General features: G+C 38.2%; 1 protein-coding gene across 3 annotated transcripts in view; it reads right to left on the bottom strand.

Moving 5' to 3' along the window:
* CCDC81 (coiled-coil domain containing 81) overlaps positions 1-20,957 on the bottom strand; it is a 54,997-nt gene extending 34,040 nt beyond the window's left edge. The window contains exons 1-3 of one of the 3 annotated variants that reach the window (XM_004051938.5): positions 16,455-20,957; positions 5,534-5,595; positions 3,987-4,143 (exon numbers count right to left, since the gene is read on the bottom strand). In XM_004051938.5, coding sequence (XP_004051986.4) covers positions 3,987-4,143; positions 5,534-5,595; positions 16,455-16,533 — 298 coding nt within the window. In that variant the 5' untranslated portion in view covers positions 16,534-20,957. Of the gene's footprint in view, positions 1-3,986; positions 4,144-5,533; positions 5,596-13,135; positions 13,305-16,454 lie in introns of those variants that run through there. The other 2 variants (XM_063693449.1, XM_063693450.1) reach the window with 2 other exon arrangements.
* Positions 20,958-25,144: the final 4,187 nt, after the last annotated feature.

Raw genomic sequence — 25,144 nt, 5'->3', positions numbered from 1 at the left:
ATAGGGTCTTATACAAGGGTATCAGACTAAATGACTCACAGAAAGCTTTTCCTCTCTAATGAGCCCATATATGACACTACAAAGGAATACGATTATATCTAGCTTGAAAGAAGCACAGGGTCTCTCCAACTAGAACAGATGTAGGAGCAATACAAGGTTCACGAGTCAGAAAAAGGGTAAATAGCAAAGAGGATCAAGATGACAAAGCCAAAGAGAGACAACAACAAGGTCCACTGATAAACAGGACATAGAGAAGATGAGAATATTCTAAACATTCACTCAGTAAGCATGAGTTATATCCTTTCAAATGTCCACCACTGCTAAATGATGAAAATTAACAAGACCTGAGCTTCACTGCATCAGCCTGCTGTCTCCTGCACAATTTAACAATAATTCTAACCACCACCCTCCATTTTTAAAAAAATACACGTTTCTTAAAAAGAAGGCTGTCTTGCCTGCCTCTGGATTTTCCCCTCCCATTTGCCCACTGCCTCTCTGCAATCTGTCTTTCAGATCACTTATCTGAGTTAGGACACTATCATCTCATAGATTGTCAAGTCAATGGATAGTTTGACTCCTTGGCCCCCTTTGCTGGCTTCCCTCCTCTTCTACTTCTTATAAGATACTGAGGTTTGTTTATTTGTTTTATAGGATTTTGTCCTTGTTTATCTCTTCTGCTGAGTATATATTCTCTCCTAGGTAAACATCCAAATCTTGATCTCTAGTCTCCAGTCTTCTCCTAAGCTCTGGTATCACCTCTACCTAAATATCCCCACATGTATCTCAAATTCAGCATGTGCAAAAGCAAATTCACTATTCTATCCACCACCGAAATCCACCTTTCCCCTTCATTCTCTATAAAGGCAATTGATAGCATGAGCATCCATCTGTTCTCCAACCAAGAAATCTGAGTCATACTAAACGCCTTCCTTCCTCTTCCTACCCACCACTCTCAACTTAAGCCCTACCAATTCTACATCTGAAATGTCTCATGAGTAATATCTCATGAGTAGATACCCTCATTTCCCCTCCTGATCACTGTCTTCGTTCAGGCTTTTACTGCATTTTACCAAACTACTGTAACTGAAAGAGTATCTTTCTAAACTAATCCTATCTGTACAGATAATTCCCTGCTCAGAAACTTTCAATGGCTCTTCAGTGCCTACAGGATGAATTCTAAAGTCCGATCACACCATATAAGGCCCCTCACAATTGGTCCCTACCTACCATTTTCATCTTATCTTCCTCTGCCTGCCTCCACAATCATATGCCTCAGCCATACGGAAGTACCCGTTACTTCCTTAACAGGCTTCATTCCATATTCTTGACTTGTTCATATTGTTCCTGAAATATCTTCCAACAGATTCTCTGCTCACAGAGTCCTATCATCCTTTAAGGCCTCTTCACATGTCATCTTCCTAAAGCAGAGTTAGGCATGCTGTCCTCTGGGCATCATAGCATTTGATCCAGTTCTGATCAATTTGGCTTTCATAGCACTTAATCATGTTTCATCATTTTTTTTTCTTTTTTTCTTGAGATGGAGTCTCACTCTGTCGCCAGGCTGGAGTGCAGTGGCGCAATCTCAGCCCATTGCAACCTCCGCCTCCGGGGTTCAAGCAATTCTCCTGCCTTAGCCTCCTGAGTAGCTGGGACTACAGGCACGCACCACCACGCCCAGCTAGTTTTTTGTATTTTTAGTAGAGATGGGGTTTCACCATGTTGGCCAGGATGGTCTCGATCTCTTGACCTTGTGATCCGCCTGCCTCAGCCTCCGAAAGTGCTGGGATTACAGGCATGAGCCATCGCACCCAACCCATTTCTTATATATTAATTATCTATGCTAGATTTAAAAGAACTGTGTCTTACTAATATTTAAAAACCACTATAAAATGTTTGATTAGTTACTGATATGGTCTGGATTTGTGTCCCTGCCCAAATCTCATGTCTAATTGGAGGAGGGGCCTGGTGGGAGGTGATTGGGTCATGGGAGTGAATTTCCCCCTTGCTGTTCTCATAATAGTGAGTGAGTTCTCATGAGATCTCATGGTTTAAAAGTGTGTGGTGCCTCCCCATTTCATGCTTGCTCTCTCCTGCTCCGCCATGGTAAGATGTGCTTGCTTCCCCTTTGCCTTCTGCCATGATTGTAAGTTTCCTGAGGCCTCTTAGCCATGCTTCCTGTTAAGCCTGCAGAACTATGAGTCAATTAAGCCTCTTTTCTTCATAAATTACCCAGTCTTAGGTAGTTATTTATAACAGTGTGAGAACAGACTAATACAGTTACCTAGTTAATTAATGATGAAGAATCATAACCCCAAAGCTAAACTGTAGACAGAAATTTTTCTTTGGGGGTTTTAAATTTTTATTTATTTCCTTATTTATCTTATTATTATTATTATTATTATTTTGCAGCCTTCAACTCCTGGGCTGAAGTGATCCTCTTGCCTCAGCCTCCCAAGTAGTTGGGACTGGTGGTGTGAACCATCATACCCGTCTAAGTTTTTTTAAATAATTTTTTGTAGAGGCAGGAGCTTGGTATGCTGCCAAGGCTGGTCTTGAACTTCTGGCCTCAAGTGATCCTCCCTCCTTAGCCTCCAAAATTGTGGGATTGCAAGCATGTGCCACCATTGCATGTGCCACCATGCCCGGCCTAGAATTATTCTTTTGAACTAATTCAGCCATATATGTCTAATTCTGAAATTGCCTCACCCAGTAAAAAATATAATTTTAGATCTAAACTACTTTTTTGGACTACAGTACAAGATCCAAGATAGAAAATGAGCTTTAATTTTAAGGCACAGATGTTTTTGCAAAAATGTTAGCTTTATTTTCATTTTCTTTGATAGGTTTTTGATGAAATAGGATATATTTCTTCTGACATAAAACTCTAGGTATTTCTTTTTGTTCCCATGAAAGGGAGAAACAAAGAAAAGAAAAAAAAAACTCTAGGTAAAAATAGCTGAAAAGTTCATCAAGCCCACCATACTGAATATATACCTAAGAAATTCTAAGTATGGTTTGTTGACATTTATTTTTCTAATATATCATTCTTTTGAAAGTAGAAAGTTACTCAAGTGACTCTGAAAATTAACTTTCAGGAACATTATCTTAGAGGACAGTTTCAGCCTTTTCACCTGCTGCCATCGGAGATAGATTGTCTCCATTTATCCAGGAGTGAGTCTGATGCTGGGGGCGGGGACAATCAGGAAGGTTGAAAGGAACACAGCCAGGAATCAGGAAGTATGCACCCAAAGGCTGCTAAGTAACCAAGGGAGGTGTTACGAAGCCCACACACTAAAGCTGGATGGAAGCGGTCTGTGGCAGGGATGATGCCTATTTTGTTTACCACTGTATCTCAAGCACCTGGAACAAGGTCTGACACATAGTTGGCTCTCAATAAATATTTGAAGAAGGAAGGAAGGAAGGAAGGAAGGAAGGAAGGAAGGAAGGAAGGAGGGAAGGAGGGAAGGAGGGAGGGAGGGAGGGAGGTTGGCTTTAGGGTATGAGAAAGGTATATAAGGTATGCATTAAGTCTTTATAGAATTATTCAACTTCTAACTTTTAAATTTTAATGATTTGGATTATACATATGATAGAAAGACAGTTATCTTTTTGACAGCTGATACTGACTGTAGTTCTCCCAGCCAGAGATCCTAATTAACTTTCTCTTCTTTATAACCACTTTCAATTTCTTAGGATCTGAAATAAAGGGCTTACAGCTCTGTGGTGTGGCTTTTACATAAATTTTCCTTTACGTTACATCAGGTTTTTTCACTCCTTCCTCTTAGGTTACTGGGGTTTAAAATGGCCTTCAGGAAGACTCTATTATTTTTCCACTTTGGCCCCTCCCTCTGCCAAAAGCACCTTGTGAAAAGTGAGTTCCTCAAATCAGAAGGTAAGACAGCAGCACTGGCTACGCTTTGCCCTTTCATTTTTTATCCCCAGGACAGTAACCTTCTGGGAAAATCCTACATATCAGAATTATTTACCAGGAGTATATACTTTGTTTTGTTTGAGTCCATGGATCTGCACTAGCTTCTCCGCCATGATAAACACAGGCCTCTGGATTAAGATAAATTTGTTGTTTCCCACCTCAAGCTTTTGTCTTATGAAAGTGAAAGTTCCAAATGCTGGAATCTGAACCCCCTGAAAGGAAAAAAAAAAACAGAATTCACTGAAGGAGTGAAGAAAAAATAATCCTTAATATTATTATCTAAAAAACACGAAGAGAAGTAAATTAGGCCTTAAAAATTCAGTGATCTCTAGGACTCTTCAGAGCTATAGCATTTTATAATTCTAAGTTTTCAAATAAGCTTAGTATAAAATGTAATACATTGGTCCATGATGATTTGCAGGCATCAGATCGCTCATCTCTGTATCATCAAAAGGCTAAGAAAATTGGTGTGAATGCCATAGCATCTTTTAATCTTTAACCCAGATTACTCCTGTCCCACATTGTGTGACATTTTAAATTTTAATCATCTGCCATTAGAGGAATTTAAGAGGGCATGAGAATCTCTGCTTTCTCATTCCTACTTTTAGATTTTATGTCTGCCACAGCAGACAACCAGCATCCAAATCATATGCTGCAATGTAGTGATCCTGGCTGATGAGTAGAAGCAAATGTTTTTGCCTCTCATACTGGGTTTCTGTCTCCCTGGAGATATCATTCATCAAGGACTACAAACTCAAATGCCTACAGGAGCCAAAAAAGAAAGCAAGAGAGTGAAAGTAGCCAGCCAGGGAATGTGATGGCTACGGACTGCACACCCCGTCTAAAGGGGAGAGCACATCTTGAGCTCCAAATGTGTCACCACGTAGCAATGAAAGACTAGTACTGTTAGATCTGCTGATTTTTCAATGAAAGGGAGGGAAAAAATCCAAAACATTATGTAATTTTTCCCAAGTTTAAGTGCTGATAACAAATTCAAATTCTCAAACAAAACAAAATAAATTTGAAGTATGAATTCTGCCCAAGAGCTCTCATAGTAGGACCTCTGAATGGGGTATAAAAGTTCCACAACTTCCCAGCTTCCCCCAAGCTCATCCCCAAATCTCCATCCAGTTCTATGGCATCTAAACCCAAGACTTAACAGGAGGGAACAGTCCAGCCCTAGGCAAAGTTTCTCATTTTGGCAAGTCTTCTATTTCAATTAAAATACATTCCCTGCAAGGAGGCAAGACAAGAAGCGTTATATCCTTCTATAGCTATGCCAGGAACTATCAGATCACAGACAAACAGAACTCATCTAGTTTCCTTACACACACCCAGGCTGATCAGCACTACACTCTGTAACACTAGAAGAGCAGAACTTACAAATTCATTACCTAAAAATAAAATTCATGTTTGTTAAATCTATTACCCACAAGTCCGAACATGAGCATCAAAAAACATAGGACTGAAAGTTAAACAGGATGGCTCTAAAGTCTACTGCCCTGCTCCCAGCAACATTATATAAGACTATGAAGGAAGGATCCTTTAGATGCCTACATTAAAATTAATAAATTAATTTATTAATAAATTAATAAATCTTACCTTGTGCAGGGTTAACTGCCATCTCACAAATTCTGATACATTCCCCCAGATAATAGAGACTTCTGAAATTCAAAAGTAACCAGAAATTATTCAATTTATATGAGCACCCATGTGACAGTATCTTAGTGCTAATAAATAAAAATGTAAATATGAAATGTGGAAGCAAATGACATTAATTCCTGATTAATTTAAAATTAACAAAAAACAAGGCCATTCCCAAAAGTTAATTTTCTTGGTAACTAAGGCTTACTACCTTAAGTTCAGAAGATGTGATTTAAAATAATAATAATAATACATTTTCAAAGAAAATATTTCTACAGCAAAGGGAACTCTGTCACACCCTTTTCTTTATTCTGTAGAGAGAGTTAATCAAGTATAACCCAACCTTTTCTTAATGACCCAGCAACCGTTTATCGGGTGTCTATTCTGTGCCATCTGGTTAATAAGAACGTTCATGCTCACACCATTCCATAACACAGGAATAAGGCAAAAGGCCACTAAGGCGTGAAAGGCTGTTGTGTGTACATTAACTTTTCCTACACTTCTATTTTTGCTAAATCCTCAAATCTGCTTTTTATTCTCATTTTTCACTGCTAAGCTACCAGCTGTCACTTGCTCTACTAGTACTCTGTGGGCTCCTGGACCAGTCATAATTCATTGCTTCTTATCTACTGTGTTCTGGAAATAACAAATACTAATAGTATGTCTAAAATAACTTTTTTTTTTTTTGAGACAGGGTATCACTCTGTCACCCAGGCTGGAGTGCAGTGGCGTGATCTCGGCTCACTGCAACCTCCGCCTCCCGGGTTCAAACGAGTCTCCTGCCTCAGCCTCCCGAGTAGCTGAGATTACAGGCGCCAGCCACCATGCCTGGCTAATTGTACTTTTAGTAGAGATGGGGTTTTGCCATGTTGGCCAGGCTGGTCTCCAACTCCTGACCTCAGGTGATCCACCCGCCTCGGCCTCCCAAAGTGCTGGGATTACAGGCATGAGCCACCATGCCCAGCCTAAAATAATAATTTTTTAAAAACACACGTTTGAGTAGGACAAGGAGCTTTACTTTGAATTAATGCATACACTTGGCACTATCAATTTTGACTGACTGGAGGGAAGCCTTCCAAGTTTATCTTCTTGTTCTGAGCTGTGTTCCAAACAAGTGTGGTAGAAAAATAGGTAGTTGCCAATAATGAAAGTGTTAATGTATGATAATATTTCATACTAATATTTCAAATATGACTAATATTTCAAAGTCTAGAAAATTATATCTGTGTTAACATCGCCCTTCCAGACCTAACCATGTGTTTATCAAAGATAATTTCCAGTTAAGAACTCTTTGCAAATCAAGACTGTTAAGTTTTAATTCTCAAAATAAAAAATCAAGAATAGTGACATTAACAAACTTGCCATTTAGGGACATAGATGCAGCTGGTGACAAAAGCCCAATCCTTTTTCCACTTTGGAAACTGCTTGTTTTATTGGTTTATTGGTTTATCTTTTTTCTAACAATTTAAACCACTAGCTAAAGCACGGAGAGTGCAATCTTTTAATCCTGGTATGTCAGAGTTATAAATATTTTTATTAATAGGCCAGGAAAGGGGCAGGTTTGGTGGATGAGAAGTAGCAATGACTTTTATGACTATCTGGGAACAAGTTTGGTGATGGAAACTCACTCACCCATTAATAAAATTAGGGCTGCATGCTACAATGAGCACGAGGGCCAAGATTCTGCCCCTCATTAATCACTTTCTATAATCAGGCATTTCCCCTACTCTGCCCACCCTACCTTGTTCCCCACTCCTCCCCACCCCCACAGCCCATAGATTCTACTACAGGCTGCTAAGAACTAAGAACCAGTCCTAACTGTATACTGAATTAAAATTTTCATCATGACCAAAAATTTCATTAATTCACGAATGCAAAATCTCAGTATCCAGATGTACATGGAGAACTTTCAAAGTTATTAAGTCAAAATTGTTAAATTTATGACTCTAAAAGTCTTTCACCTCTAAAAGCTCATATTTTAGGAAAACAACTACACTGAAGACGAAATGATTTCATTAGAGCCAGGAGAAAGTGTATAGTTTGCAACCAAACCCCAGTGAAAAGACTCAGCTGAGTTTAATTGAAAATTTGAGGATTTTGTCTTTCTTCATTTGGATGATATATTCAAGCCCACTGTACTGTTTTATTCCATAAAGCCTAACAGACAACATTATATAAGAGCAGAACTAATTATTCTAAACTAAAATTTGCTATTTCTCATTGAAGAGAAAGGAAACTATGCATATCATTTGCCTTAGGAGGCTTTAGGCCCCTGCAATCCAATCGGAATAGATTTGGAAAGCTTACAGACTGTAATTGCTAAATTTGACGTTTTCTGACATCCCAAAGAGTCAGAGAGGATATCATTAAATCTCAAAATGAAAAATATCAAGTCTAAAAAGCAAATTGAAGGATATACTACTTTCATATTTTAAGGGAAGCCAGGGTTCTTACTTATTTCAATCAAACACTGAAATGCCAAGAATCACTCTTATAAAGAACTAATCCCTAGACATATACTCTATATTCAGTTCAACCTTCATTTGGCTTCAAATTCTTAACATTCCATGCGCTCAAAACCATATGTTTAAACACCGTGCCAAGTAACAGGAATACTGTATCTTATATATGATCATTATAAAAAAATCCTACGTGCCTGTTCTGTAAATTATACAATACTATATGCTTGAAAAAGTTATTAATGTCAAAAAACAGATGTTTCCTGATGTTATAAAACTTATCTTCTAAAATTAAAATACTGATATATGGAATAGTATAGCAGAATAGTAAAGGATGATTTGAACAAAGAAACATATTCCCAGAGCATAATGCAATGGAGAGAGCAGTGTGCTACGTGGAAGACCCACAGCCTTCCTGCTTCCATGGACTCAAGTTTTACCCAGTTCACATCTGTAAAATGATGACAGGGCCTTCTAAGAACTATAATTACATAATATTAAACTTTGCTGAAACATACAGAAGCAGCAGGAATATACAATGATGAATATATACACTGATGAAAGTTAATTTATGTGTTTTGCTCAGTTTGAAGTTTATCTTCATCCTTGTTGCAATAGATAATTTGTGAAAGTTAATAAATAGTAGTTTGACTTTGACTTCAGCTCTTGCTGAAGTCACCAATGGTCTCTTTGTCAATACATTCAATAAACGTATTTAATTCTGAGCCCTCAGCCATGTCTGACACTATTGATCACTCCCTCCCCGTTTAAGCACCTCTCCTTTTGGCTTTTATACTACTACTCTCATTTGGGTTTTCTCCTAACTGTCTGGCCATTTCTTCAGTCTCCCTTGCAGGCTTATCCTCCTCCACCCAACCATTAAATGGTAGAGTTTTTCAAGGTACAGTCCTAGGTTGCTTCTCTTTTCACTCTATACTCTCCACTTCAGCAGTCACACCCACACTCAGGATGATTCCCAAATGTTTATTTACAGACCCAGACTCCTTGCCACCCCCTCTTTGAGATTCTGGACCCGTTTATCCAACTGCCTGCTTATATATCACACAAAGGCCCTTCAACTTGCCCAAAACCACAATCTTTCTTCCCTTAAATCTTGTCTTTTATCCAGGATTTCAGTCTCAGTGAATGGCACCACTATCTATTCAGTTATATGAGCCAGGAACTCAGAAGTCATCCTTGAGACTTCTCTTATCCCTCACCCCTAACATCCAGTCCATCATCATAATCTGTAGATTTTACCTCCAAGTTGCCCCTCATTCATTGCATTCCTCTGCATTTCTACTATTACCAGTTTTAGACCAAGCTACCATTTGTTCTCACCAAGACTATTGCTATAGGTATTCTTGACCCTCCTATTCATTCCCCACATGGCAACCAGAGTAATCTTTTCCAAATATAAACTGATCATATAATTCAACTTCTCCTTGACCTCCAGCTCAAAACACTTAATGCCTTCCCATCAGGCTTAACATAAAGGTCAACATCCTTAATATGACTTACAAGGCCCTGTATTACTTGACCCCTTCCTTTCTCTCTAGCCTACTTTAGAATACACTGCCTCCCCACATCTACAGAGTAGCCAGTCAACTGTCTTTCAGTTGCTCCATCACATCATACTCTCACCATAAGTTTTTGCCCCTGTCATTCCCTTTGCCAAAATCATTTTCAACTCACTTCCACTCTCTACCTCTCTGATCCATTTCATCTACTTAATTCCAACTCATTCTTCACAACTCAGCTCAAATTATCCCTTCTTTAGCCATTCTTGGCACACACCCCCATCCTTACTCTCTATTAAATGTTCTCATTTGACTTCCATTTCTTGGTGCTGTATGTAAGGAAGTCACCACTCCATCCTAACAACTAAAAAGTTGACCGGACTGAAAAATCAACAACTCTTCTTGGATCCATAAGATGAGGGAGGACACAGGACAAACTGCTGCCCCTAAAATTGGAGAGACAGAAAGGCAAATACCAGGAGGAATGGCTTTCTGAAACAGACTCACATGCAGAAACAGCATCAAGAACCAATGCTGGGTAAGAAAACTCAAAGTGTAATTGACAAATTTCTGGAGGCTCAGTGTGGACAACACCAAGAGTTAAAACCTCCAGGGGAACCCAGTCATGGAGGGAGGGTCCCCACATATTTTAAGGTTTACTTCCCAGAGCTCAACCAGATTCCCACAGCCAAATATCCAGGTAAATATAAGAGAAAAATCTCCTTGTGCTTCAGGTGGGAGGAAGAAAAAAATACCATTTTTAAATATGCCAGAGTACTCTGTTGTCCTTAATGACCTGCCCTCAGAAGAAACTAGTTCACCAGAGCCTAACCTGCTGGGATATTATCAGAGCCTAACTGACCTGAGAGAAGGGAAATGACCAACTCCAGTCCACTTTAGCCATTCTGTCCCACCTAAGGAGAAAGGAAAAATCTGAGAAACATTTGTAAAGTTCACAGTCCAGAGGCACAGGCTCACTAAAAGACTGAGACCTGATCATAGGACTATAGAATGCTTTCCCACCCCCCACACTCTACCCCTACATTACTAAAGGCCTATTTATAGCAGTTACTTTTACCCAGCACATCACTTCCAGCTATCAAGAAAAAATTACAAGGCATACTAAAAGGCAAAACATACAATATGAAGAGACAGAGCAACCATCAGAGCCAGACATGGCAGGGATGTTGGAACTATCACACTGGCAATTTAAAACAACTATCGCTAATACGCTAAGGGCTCTAACGGATATAGTAGACAGCATGCAAGAACAGATGGGCTACATAAGCAGAGAGATTGAAATCCTAAGAAAGAACCAAAAATAAATGCTAGCAACTAAAAACACTGTAACAGAAATGAAGAATGCCTTTGATAGGCTTACTAGTGGACTGGACATGACTTAGTAAAAAATCTGTGAGCTTGAAGATGTGACAAGGAAACTTCAAAAGGAAAGCGAACAAAGACTGGAAAAAAAAAACCCAGAATATCCAAGGATTGTGAGGCAACTACAGAAGGTGTGTACCCATAATGGGACTACCAGGAGAAGAGGGAGAAATATTAGAGGAAATGCTTGAAACAATTACTCAGAATTTCCCTCTAATGTCAGACGTGAAACCACAGATCCAGGAAGCTCAAATAACACCAAGCTGGATAAATACCCCAAAAAAAGATACCTAGGAATATCATTTTCAAAGTACAGAAAATCAGAGCTAAAAACAAATCCTGAAAGAAGCCGGGCAGAGAGAGGGGAAGGAACACCTCATCTATAGAGAAACAAAGATGAGAATTATATTGAACTACTTCTCAGAAACCAAGCAAAAAGAGAGTACCGTAAGACATTTCAAGTGTTGAGAAAAAGAAAACACCAACCTAAAATTCTGCATCCTGTAAAATTATTTTTCAAAAACAAAGGAGAAATTATTTTTCAGACAAACAAAAATTAAGGGAATTAATTGCCAGTAAACCTGCTTTTCAAGAAATGTTAAAAGATGTTCCTTAGAAAAAAGGAAAATGATGTAGGTCAGAAACTTGGATCTGCATTTAAAAAAAAAAAAAAGGGAAGACCATCGAAGAAGGAATAAGTGAAGGTAAAATAAAAACTTTTTTTTTCTTTGAGACAGGGTCTCATTTTGTTGCCCAGCCTGGAGTGCAACGGTGCAGTCTTGGCTCACTGCAACCTCCACCTGCTAGGCTCTCAAGCAGTCCTCCCACTTCAGCCTCCTGAGTAGCTGGGACTACAGTCGTGTGCCACCATGTCCATCTAATTTTTTTGGTTTTAATTTTTTGTACAGACAAGGTCTCAATATATTGCCCTTGGTTTTAATTTTTTGTACAGACAAGGTCTCACTATATTGCCCATACTGATCCTGGACTCCTGGACTCCAGCGATTCTCCCACCTTGGCCTCCTAAAGTGCTGGGATTACAAGCATGAGCCACTGCACCTGGCCTATTTTTATTATTCTTAGCTGACCTAACAGATAGCAGTTTGTCTAGTAATAGCAATAATGTATTCAATTATGTATGCTTATGCATATATCATATATATTTATGTTTATATATGAGTGAAATGAAATGAATGACAGCAATGATACAAGGGATGGGAGGAAGGAATTAAGATTTTGTTATTATAAAACAATCACACTACCTGTGAAGTGGTACAGTGTTATTTGGAAGAGGACTTGAATTGACTGTAAATATATATTGTAATCTAAGGCAACTACTAAAATTTTTTTTAAAAGTATAACTGGGCCTGGCACGGTGGCTCACACCTGTAATCCCAGCACTTTGGGAGGCTGGGGTGGGCGGATCACAAGGTCAGGAGATCAAGACCATCCTGGCTAACACGGTGAAACCCCACCTCTACTAAAAATACAAAAAATTAGCCAGGCAAGGTGGCGGGTGCCTGTGGTCCCAGCTACTGGGGACGCTGAGGCAGGAGAATGGCATGAACCCAGGAGGCGGAGCTTGCAGTGAGCCAAGATCACGCCACTGCACTCCAGCCTGGGTGACACAGCAAGACTATGTCTCAAAAAAAAAAAAGTATAACTGATATGCTGAAAAAGGAGAAAATGGAATCATAAAATGCTCAGTGGAAAATAAAGATGGGTACAAAAAACAAGGGCAAAAAGTAGAAAACAATAACAAATATGGTAGGTATTAATCTAGCTATATAAGTAATCACTCTGAACACAGGCTAAATGTACCAATTAAAAGACAAAGATTGCTGGAGTGGACCAAAAAACAAAACCCAACTATATGTTGTCTAAAAGAAACCCAATCTAAATCTAAAAACATATAGATTAAAAGTAGATGGATGGAGGAAAATACAGCATGATAATACTAATCAAAAGAAAGCAGGGGTAGCTATATTAATTTTAGAACAGACTTCAAATCAAGGAGAGTTGTCAGAAATAAAGAGCATTACATAATAATAGAGGGGTCAATTTTTCAAGAAGACATAAGAATTTTTAATATGTATGCACCTAAAAATAGTATGTCAAATTACATTAAGCAAAAACTAATAGAACTGCAAGAAGAGATAAATGAATCCATTATCATACTTGAAGACTTCAGTACTCACCTATCAGAAATGAACAGATCCAGCTGGCGGAAAATTAGTAAAGGCATAGTTGAACTCAACAGCACCATCAATCAAATGGATATAGTTGATATCTACAGACTAATTCATCCAACAGCAGTAGAATGCACATTCTTCTCAAGCTCACATGGAACATTCACCAAGACAGACCATGTTCTGGGCCATAAAACACACCTTAACAAATAGAAAAGGATAGAAATCATACAATGCCTGCTGTCACATTACAATGGGATTAAAGTAGAAATGAATAAGAGAAAGATAAGTGGAAAATCCCAAAATACATGGGGACTAAATAATATGCATCTAGATAACACATGGGACAAGTCAGAGGACTGTCACTACCCAACTTCAAGATTTACAATAAAGCTGAGTCATCAAGACAGTGTGTATTGACAAAATAACAGACAAATAGATTAATAGGACACAAAAGAGAGCCCAGGAATAGACCCATATAAATACAGTCAACTTATCTTTGGCAAAGAGGCAAAGGCAATACAATGGAGCAGATAGTCTTTTAAACAAACATTGCTAGAACAACTGGACATCCACATGCAAAAAAAAAAAAAAAAAAAAAGAACCTAGGCACAGACCTTACACCTTTCACAAAAATTAACTTAAAATAGATCATAGACCTAAATATGAAGTGCAAAACCATAGAACTCCTAGAAGATAACATAGGACAAAACTTAGATGATCTTGGGTATAGCAATGACTTTTTAGATAAAACACCAAAGGCATAATCCAAGCAAGAAATAATAAGATGGACTTCATTAAAATTTAAAACTTCTGCTCTGTGAAAAACAATGTCAAGAGAATGAGAAGACAAGCCACAGACTGGGAAAAAATATTTGCAAAAGACACTGTCATGCAAAATATACAAATAACACTTAAAAACACTAAGAAAAGAAAAACTCAATTTAAAAATGAGCCAAAGCCCTTTATATATATCTCATCAAAAAATGACAAGCATATTAAAAGGTGCTTCCCATTATTTATCATCAGGAAAATGCCAAATAAAACAATGAGATACCAATACACCATCTATTAGAATGACCAAAATCTAAAATACTGACAACAACAAATGCTGACAATAACATGGAGCGACAAGAACTCTCATTCATCGCTCTTGGGAATGCAACATGGTACAGCCCCTTTGGAAGACAGTTTGGCAGTTTCTCACAAAACTAAACATCCTCTTAACATACAATCTAGCGATTATGTCCCTGGGTATTTACCCAAGTGAATTGAAAACTTATATCCAATTTTTTAAAACCTGCACACAGATATTTAAAACAGCTTTATTCATAATTGCCAAAACTTGGAAGCAACCAAGACATTTTTAAGTGGGTGGATAGATTAAAAAAAAAAACCTGTGGTACATCTAGATAATGGAATATTATTCAGAACTAAAAAGAAATGAGCTATCAAGCAACAAAAAGACATGGAGGAATATTAAATGCATATTGCTAAGTGAAAGAAGCCAATCTGAAAAGGCTTAAACTATATGATTCCAACTATATTACATTCTGGAACTGGCAAAACTATGAAGACAGTGGAAAGATCAGTGGTTTCCAGATTTTGGGATTAGGGGTAGGGGTGAATAGGCAGAACAAAGGGGAGTGAAATACTCTATATGACTATAATGATAGATACATGTCATTTTACATTTGTCCAAACTCATAAAATGTGCAACACCAAGAAAGAACTCTAATGTAAACTACGAACCTTGGGTGATTTTGATGTGTCAATGTAGGTTCAATTGTAACACATGTACCACTCCGGTGAGGGATGTTGACAATGGGAGAGTCTATTCAAGTGTAGGATTAAAGAGTATGTGGGACATCTCTGTCTGATATGGTTAGGCTTTGTTTCCCCACCCAAATCTCATCTTGAATTGTAATCCCTAGGTGTTGAGGGAGAGGCCTGGTGGGAGGGGATTGGATCCTGGGAGCAGTTTCCCCCATGCTGTTCTCATGATGGTGAGGGATTTCTCACAAGATCTGAGAGTTTTATAAATGGCAGTTTCCCCTGGTCCCCCGGGCTTCTCTCTCTCTCTCTCTCCTGCCATCATGTAAGACATGCCTGCTTCCCCTTCTGCCATGATTTTAAGTTTCCTGAGGGCTCCCCCAGCCATGAAGAACTGTGAGTCAATTAAACCTCTTTCCTTTATAATGACCCAGTCTGGGATAGTATCTTCATAGCAGTGTACGAATAAACTAATATATTGTCCCTCCTTCTTAATTTACTGTGAATCTACAACTACCCTAAAAAATCATCTTTTAAAAAAGTTCTTACTGTACCATTTACCTCCTCCCTGGTATCATTTACCTAAATTGTAAATTTGCATTGATTTGTGTGATTATTTGATTAATGTGCATCTTCCCACTAAACAGTAAATTCCAAGATGTTTGTTCACCGTAAGTTAACTAGTGCTCAGCATATAGCAGGGTTTCAAAATTCCTTGAATGACTATACATAAATTTACAAATATAGCAAATGTTTTTAAATTCATTAAACCATTATCTTCAATGCATCTTTCAGGATGATTTGAGAGGAGAAGATAGGAGTGATGCAGGGGAAGAGAAAGAAGCAGCCATTCCTATTTGTTTTCTGCGGTCATTTGGTTAAAGCCTAAGCAACATCTCTAAGTTACAATGGTTTGATAATAATAAGAGTTTGCATTCCTGCAGCACCTTTCTTCTCCTGTGGTTTGCAGACAGATCTCAGCCTCACTTTGGGGTGACTCTTCTACAAACGATGCTAAAAACAGATCTTGTCTTGCTACTAACCAAGCCTAATGAGTTTTCTCTGAGAAGGTGCCAGGTCCCCTTCCAAAGTACTTACCCCGTAGCTTTTTATGATCATCTCATTTTCTTAATACAACGGCATGATGTCAAAGGCAACAAAAAGCAACCGTCTTTGCTTGAACTCTCAAAAGGAGCCATTTAGGGTCCCTGCATCTCTTTTCTCTAGGTAGGCAAAAGGGTTGTGATCCATCCCAGCGGGTGGTGTGGGAGTGGTTGTTTTTACCTAACCTTTATTGAGCACTTACTTTGTGCTAGTCCGTTTATTGAGCACTTACTTTGTGCTGTCTACGCATCCCCTGGTTTAATCAAAACCAGAAAAGGGTCTCTGGGCGTCCAACGTGGGCAGGATGTGATTACCAGCTGGTTGTCAAGGCAACTTAGCCACTGCAGGCCAGGCCTGAGCCAGGGAATAGGGAAGTGGGTCCCCCCGCCTCCCCTGCAAGCAGATGAAGCTACAATCCCCAGGGCCACCCCCTGCTACCCAACACGCTTACCCTCCTGGCTCAGCGAGGGCAGAGTGGGCAGCACCTGCCTGCCCAGGTCCTGCAGGGCACGGGCGATCGTATCCAACATCTCCAATTTCCAGGTGACTCCGTACTGAATCTTCGATGGGTCTCTTCTTTCTTATATGGAATGTGCACAAAAATAATTTTCCCACCCTCCAGCCCCTTCTCCACGGAGCTTTGGATGTGCCTTAAAAATAAGAGTGACACAAATCTTGAGCTTTTTGACTCTTTTTCTTCTTTCTTAAATAAACTTAAACATTGTTTCTCGCCGTCCCTCCCCACTGCTCTGGCTCTCGGGCAGCTCCCACAGCAAGAGCCGCAGGAACTGCTGTCCGGCACCGAGTGAGAGTGTGCAGACCCGCGCCCTCCTGACCAACGAGAGACCCAATGAGGGGTGAGCTGCAGCCTCGAGGAAGGGAGGGGCACCAGGGAGAATAGGCCCGGCAGAGGGAAGGGCGCGTTGCTGGGACGCGAGAAAGGCTCGCTCGGTTGCTAAGGCGTCAAGGCTGGGATTCGACCTCACCCCCTTAGATGGGCGGCTTCCAGGTTGCCCAGGTGATTCAGAAGCTCGAGGCAGCGAGGTTGGAAGTAACTTAAAAATAAATAAATAATGGGTTTTTACTTCTCTGACCCCGGGCAGCGAAGAAACGTGGTTAGAGTGGTAGTTTTTCTGCCTTGGACAAATCTAGGAATGCCTTTGCCCAGAGAGATGGATATTTGAGTCTCCAGATCTGTTTGAGAGTTTGAGTTTGAGCTGGAATTTGTTTCTTGGTTTGCTTTTCCCTGGGCTCTCTTCCTAGGAAATGGAGAGCTGGAGAAGTGGGGAGGAGGGAATTGACTTTTTTTAAACTACAGTCATTTCCCCCTTTTCTCTACATGTCACCAATCTCATCCTGAAGAATTGCGTGCATGCTCTCCCCTCTGCTGGTAATTATCACAAGCTGAACATACCTATGCAAAACCCATCCAGGTCAAAAAATAGAATGCTAGCACATTGCACAGATCAGCACCTTATTACCCTCCAGTCATTAACCAACACATACTGCAGATTCATTTTACCTGTTGAATCTTTGGAATCATATAGTATGTATTCTTTTCTGTCTGGCTCTATTCAAATTCACATTATGTTTATGAAGTTCATCCATAGTTTCTATGGTAATAATTTCTTCATTTACACTGTTGCGTATTATTCCTTTTTATGAGTATGGCACAATTTATGCATTCCACTGTTGAAGGGCATTTGCGTTGTTTCCCTTTGAGGCTACTGGGAATAAGGCTGCTGCAAACAGTCTCACAGAACACTTTTGACAGATACATGTACTCATTTCTGATGTGTATATAACTAGGAGTAGATTCATGGGTCGTGAGAAATGCATATGATCAATTTTAATAGACAATGCCAGCTAATTTTTAGTGGCAATATCAGCATTATTGTTCCACATTAAGATAATGGAATTATAAAAATAATTGTTTTACAATACATTAGATTTTGAATTAAATATAGTGATACTTTTAATCTCTAGAAAAGCTGTCTTCAGTTCCAGAAGATGGTGGTGGATGCTAATTATTAGTGAATTGTAGATGGCTAAAGGAAGCTGTAAAAAGAATAAGGACAAAGACTTTTCTTCCAAGGTTTTATTTTCCGTTTGTCAAAGGTCTCTTGACAAAAGAGGCTGTGTAGATACATGTAACCCTGTGTTGACTAGAAACTTTTAATGAGCTATAAATATTATATATCCTGAAAATACATACTTTTCGGTTGCTATTAAAACTCAGGCAAACTATGTACTTCCACTGCTACAAATTTGGATATATTTGGATATAAAATTGGATGTATTAGCATGATACATACAAAGATATATGTATATGCAACATTGTTTATAATGTTAATTCTTAGAATTAGCCTAAGATGACCATCATAGGGAACTGGTTAAATTGTGAATACATACATTGGAATACATTTCAAGAGTTTACTTAAAGGAAACTGCACATTTACGTGCTGATGTTGAAAAAGTTTCAAAATATAGTAAGTAAAAACCAGTAGCAGCATAGTATTTTTATATAATGTAATCCTGTTTCCTTCAAATATAAGTATATAAGTATGCATACGTATTCGTATATATTTTTGTAAACATATGGGATATTTGAGGAAAGATACATACACAAAAATATTAACAGTGGAATTTTGGATCAGGCAAAATTTTGTATGGTGGAGGAGGCATTCCAAGAACTTTTATATTCACTTTTCTCCTTTATTTACTGTTTAACAAGAGCATGAATTACTTTATAATATTTAAGATAATTTACCAAAGAGAGGAAGCGAGAGAGGTACAGGTAGAGTGTAGGGATTTATGCAAACACTGAAGGAAACAAACAGGGCCAAAATGTTCCCAAGTATTTCAATGTACATTTACTTTTCTGCAAGCTCCAACTTGCCTTGCAAAACCCACACTGAATGGGCAGTCATTTTTACCCAAGCCCCAAGGCACACACAATATTAAGTGGCTTATATTAAAGGCAACTTGGAAAACTATTGAAAAAGAAAACATAATACTCATTATACAACACCAGAATAGAAATTTGCAATAAATAATTTAACCACATCTATTGAGTACCTAATTTGTGCCAAGCACTTTGCTAGTTGCTAAAAGGAATACAGACACTTAACCAGAAAACCCCTACAGATAAGAAGTTCACAATTCATTTTTCACTATTTTAACAAATATTTATTGCAGGAGGTTCTAAAATCAGGATTGGGTTTCAAAGTTAAAGTGTAAATTGAAAATTGGATGTGGGAAAACTACTCCAGGAATCCCTTCTTAGGAAGGGACCATATCAGAGACCCACATATGCCATCTCTCGGTTTATAGACCCAATGCAGTCTTTCTCTCCTCACACTGGAGCAGATCACTTTCTTCAGGAGAGATGTAATGAAACAGTTGGCTAGAGTTTAGGAAAGCAGTCTTATTCTAAAAATTCAACCAAACAGAATTGTATGTACTCAACACTGTGCCATGCTTACACTATGATACACACTCATGAATTGAGACAGATTGAAAATATAGCAGATGTATATCTTCTGTCCCTTGCTTACTCAAGGATTTATGCAGAAACAGACTTGCGGTAGCTTCATAGAGTGTCAACTTAGCTAAGATAGAACTACATTTTCCAGAATTCCCTTTCCTATATGATTCTAGGTTAGGGTTAGTCAAAAGAGAATGTGTGTGAGATTTGGAAGGCAGAAGTAAAGCAGCAGCCATTTGATCTGAAGCCCTAAAGGTCATCGTAGAGCCAGGCACTGACCTGCTGGCTCACCGTGTAGGCATGGGCCAGCAGCCTGGCCTGCAGCTCTGCAGCTCCTGCCAGATCTCCTCATTCTGCTTCTCTCAATCTTAGACCAGGTACATGTGCAGCAGTGTTGCCAAAGGCACTACCTAATCCTATAAGTCCCTCACATCACTGAGGTTGGATGCAAGGAAATATAGATGCAGGTTGCAATTTGTCCTCACAGGATCTAGTTTGCCTGTGTGTAACCGCCCAATGGGTTCTTCTTGCCTACTGCCCAAATGAAGCTGATTTATCAAGATGGGGGAATTGCAATAGAGAAAGAGTTTAATACAGGCAGAGCTGGCTAAATGGAAGACTGGAGTCTTATTATTACTCAGATCAGCCTCCTTGAAAATTCAGAGGCTAGGGTTTTTTAGTTTGGTGGAAAAGGAGCTAGGGAATGGGGAATGCCGATTGGTTGGGTCAAGTGATGAAATCAGAGGAAGTTGAAGCTGTCGTTTTGTGCTGAGTCAGTTCCTGGTGGAGGCCACAAGACCAGATGAGCCAGTTTTTCCGTCTGGAATGTGCCAGCTAATCCATCAGAATGCTGGGTCAGAAAAATCGGCTCAAACACCAATCTTAAGTTTTACAATAGTAATGTTATCTATAGGGGCAATTGGGGAAGTTAGCAATCTTGTGGCCTCTGGCTGCATGACTCCTAGGCCATGGTTTCTGAGCTTGTGGCTAATTTGTTGGTTTTACAAAGACCAATCTTGTCCCCATGCAAGGAGGGAGTTTGTTTCAGGGAGGGGCTGTTATCATCTTTGTTTCAAAGTTAAACTATAAATTCCTCCCAAAGTTAGTTCAGCCTATGCCCGGGAACGAACAAGGGCAGCTTGGAGGTTAGAAGCAAGATGGAGTTCGTTAGGACAGATTTCTTTTACTGCCATAATTTTCCTATGTCAGATTTTTCTCAGTGTCATAATTTTTGCAAAGGCAGTTTCACTTGTAGGTTCCAGATTGTTTTCACCAGTTCCAATCTTTCCTTATTCTTCCCCATTTCATGACCATCTTTTCTTCCTATTAGCCTTGCTGTGTTTAGGCCCTACACCAGACACAGAGGCCAACACCAGACAGAGATGACTTAACCAGCTCTTACAACTATGTAAGGGCTAGTGCTCATAATAAATTTTATATTTTCTATCACTCTTACAGGTTCTGCTTCTCTGATTCAACCTGAATGATACAGAACTGGTAGTAAAGTATTTCAATTTAAAGTATTCTCTTTAAGTTTTACTTAGACTTGAATTCACATAAATTATGTGTTTGTGCGCTGCAACTGTATTGTAAAGATTTATCTTAGTCTGTTTTGTGTTGTTGTAAAGGACTACCGGAGAGACTGAGTAATTTATAAAGAAAACATATTTATTTGGTTCACAGTTAAGAATGGCTGGAAGGTTCAAGATTGGGTATCTGCATCTGGTGGGGGCCTCAGGCTGCTTCCATTCATGGCAAAAGGCCAAGGCAAAGGGGAGCCAGCTGTGCAGAGATCACTTGGTGACAGAGGAAACAAAAGACGTGTAAGGGAGATGCCAGGCTCTTTTTAACAGCCAGCTCTGAGGAATTAATAGAGTGAGCACTCACTCCCTACCGAGGGAGGTCATATATCTATTCATGGGTTTCGCCCCCATGACCAAAACACCTCCCATTAAGCCTCATCTCCAATATTGGGCCAGGATCAAATTTCAGCATGAGGTTTGGAGGGGACATCAAACCATAGCATATGTTAAATGTCATGTTTGAGGCATGAAGACAGTGTAATGGGAATTCAAGAGGAGGAAGATTATATCTCTATTAGGCCATTCTTGCATGGCTATAAAGAAATACCTGAGACTGGGTAATTTATTTTAAAAAGAGGTTTAATTGGCTCATGTTTCTGCAGGCTGTACAAGCATGGTGCTGGCATCTGCCCAGCTTCTGGGGACGCCTCAGGGAGCTTTTACTCATAGTGGAAGGCAAAGCAAGAGTAGGCTTATCACATGGCGAAAGCAGGAGCAAGAGAGAGAGTGGGTGGGGGAAGGTGCCACACACTTAAACAACCAGATCTCGCAAGAACTCATTCACTACCGTGAGGATAGCACCAAGCTATGACAGATCCACCCCCATGATTCAAACGCTCTCTGCCAGGCCCCACCTTCAACGCGGGGATTACAATTCAACGTGAGATTTGGCAGGGACAGATATTCAAACTATATCCGCTTCTAACTGGGATGATTGGCCTGAATGCTAAACAAAGAAGCTTGAATTGTATTTGGAAGGTGTGGATAGTTCCTGAAGGCCTTGAATAAGAGAATGACCTAATCACCACTATATTCTTCTGTATTACATTAAAAAGAAGTTTGAATTTCATTACATGTTATAAGTAATCCATATGTCAGATAACAACTAATCAGAGAAATTTCTCAGAGAGATAGGGGAAAGCTACCAAATAACTAAAAGGATAACCACAGGAAGGCTGGCTACAGAATGATTAATGTGGTTGAGTGACAGCCATTTAGAAGCTTTTGACAGATGAAACTGCAAAGATGCATTCATTTTCTTACAATACAAATGAAAAAAAGTAAATTAGCTAAGGTGATAAATGAGATTACCTTGACATTAAGCTGTGGAATGATCTCCCAAAGAAAAAATATACAAAACTCATCAAGTCAGACTATTTGAAAATAGACCATTTCAAGTAGGAGTTAACACACTATCGTTATTCTACCTGGACTCTTTGCAGAATAAAAGTCATACAATAGGGCTTTCTTATGTTTAATAGATGTTGTCTCAATGAATAATAAATATGATAATGATACCCGTGTATATAACATTATCTATTTATGATTAGAAGAGAAAGTTAATATTTAAGCTGTACTCATCTGACCTACACCTCTTATAAGCATTTTGCACCTTTTTTCCATTTCACTTAAGCTAAAGTGAGGAATTTGGCATTTGGAAATCTGAGCTCAAGTTTAGTATTAACATAAATAGGCTTGTGTTTATAACTGAATAAAATCTTAATATTTCTGAGTCTGTTTGTTGTTAAAATAGTAATAATTACTGTAAATGTTAACAGAGTATATCCCAGTAAACTTAAAGAAATAATGATAAAAGTAAAAATAGGAAAAAAAACTCTTTGGCTTCCAAAAATTCTAAACCTGCAGATTCTTGCCCCATTTTACCATAAGATTATACCACTTTACATAGGCAAAACCAAATGTATATTCTATAAACAAAAGAATGCCTCTTGACTATTTTTTAAAATGGAGACTACTGATAAATAAATTTTGAAAAATTGTAAAATAAGTGACTTTAGGCAATGTATGGTAAGTTGGTCAGCCAATTCACTTCACACAATATACAAAAATTAACTTAAAATAGTTCATAGACCTAAATCTAAAAGTAAAAGACATAAAAGTTCTAGAATAAAACATAAGAGAAAAATCTTGTGATCTTGAGGTTAAGCAAATATTTAAGATAAAAAGCATTAATCATAAAAGTTAAAAACTTGATAAGTTGGACTTTATCAAAATTCAAAACTTTTGCTCTTTAAAGGCATCATTAAGAAATGAAAAGTCACAGAATAGTAGAAAATATTCACACTACAAATACCTGACAACTGGTATATAAAATGTATTTTTAAAATCTCCCAAAGCTCAATAATAAGAAGATAATTCAATTTCTGTAATGGACAAAATATTTGAACATACATTTTACAAAAGCAGATGTATAAATGGCCAGTAAGGAGATGGAAAGGTTTGCAACATGGTTAGTCATTAGGAAAACATATATTAAAACTACAATGAGACAACACTACATTAGGATGGCTACAATTAAAAAGACTGATAATACCAAATGTTAGTGAAGATGTGGAACAATTGGAGCTTATACTCTCAAGGTGTGAATGTAAAGTAGTTCAAAAAACTGGCAGTTTCTTATAAAGTTAAACATACACCTACCATATGACCAGCCATCCTAGTTCTAAGCATTCAACCTATAGAAATAAAAAATATTGTTCACACAAAGTGTTAAATGCAAATATTCATAGCAGCCTTATTCACAGTAGCCAAAAATGTAAAACAGCCCATGTGTCCATCAAATGGAAAACGGATAAACAAGTCGTAGTATATCCATACAAAGTGACACTACTTAGTAGTAAAAAGGAATGAACTACTGACATAGGTAATAACATGGATGAACCTCAGAATCATCATGCTGGCTGATAAAAACAAGACACAAAGAATACATACTGTGTGGTTTCATTTATATAAATTCTAGAAAATGCAAACTAATTTATAGTGAGTCCAGCAAATCAGTGATTGGCTGGGGCCAGGATCAGAAGGAGAAATGAACTGCAAAGGGGGCATGGGAAATATTTTGGGATGTAATGGATATATTCTGTATCTTGAATGTGGTAGTGATTTCACAGGAGTCTACAGCTGTCAAAATTCATCAAAGTGTGAACTCTAAATGGGTGCAGCTTATTGTATGTATCCTGATGAGGATTTTTTTTTAAGGAGAAACCCAGAATTCTAGGAAAGCAAACTTAAAAGCTTAATAAATGCAAACTTAAATAAAATTTAGTTAATTCATAAGTTGACTAAAAAGTAAAGAACTTACTTGAGGATTTTAACAGTAGACAGAAAACAACATATGTCAAGAAGAATGAACTTAATGAAATTATCCAAATTGAACCTCAAAAAGGAAGAAGGTAAAAAGAACCCCACACAGTAAGAAATGTGAAATATATGAAGTTCCAGGAAGAGAAGACAGAATAAGAAAGAAGTAATCATTTGAGAAAAATGGCTGATAATTTTCCAAATTGATGAAAAGTATTAACAAAATCTTCAAGAAGCTTAGCAAGTCCCAAATAGGATAAATACAATGGAAATGACACATAGGTACATAAAAGTCAAAATTATTAAACCAAATATTTTAAAAAACAACCTTAAAAGCAACTAGAGAAAGAAGACAATCACAAGAAATGCCACTGACATCATAATTAAAACATCAAAGTGCAAGACTGTATGTAATGATAACTTTAAAGTACTGAAAGAAAAAACTGTCAAACTTGTACTTTATACTCAGAAAAAAAGTATTTTTCAAAGTCAAGAACAAAGTTTTAAAAATTTATCAGGCAAATAAAATCTAAGAAAAAAGCCGAGGATGTTCTCCAGATTGAAGGAAAATGATCCCAGATAGAATATGAAAGTGGAAAAAAGAATGAACAGCTCTAGGGAAGTTAAATTAACAGATAAAAATAAAACAAAATTGGCTATTGAAAGCAATAATAATAACTATATCATCCAAGGTTTTAACATGTAGAAATAAAATATATAACAAGAAAATCAGAATAAGGCATCAGGCAA

This window comes from Gorilla gorilla, chromosome 9 (assembly GCF_029281585.2).
Source record: "Gorilla gorilla gorilla isolate KB3781 chromosome 9, NHGRI_mGorGor1-v2.1_pri, whole genome shotgun sequence".
NCBI classification, from domain to species: domain Eukaryota; kingdom Metazoa; phylum Chordata; class Mammalia; order Primates; family Hominidae; genus Gorilla; species Gorilla gorilla.
The sequence above is the reverse complement of the archived record's forward strand: the minus strand, read 5'-3'. Positions and strand labels throughout refer to the sequence as shown.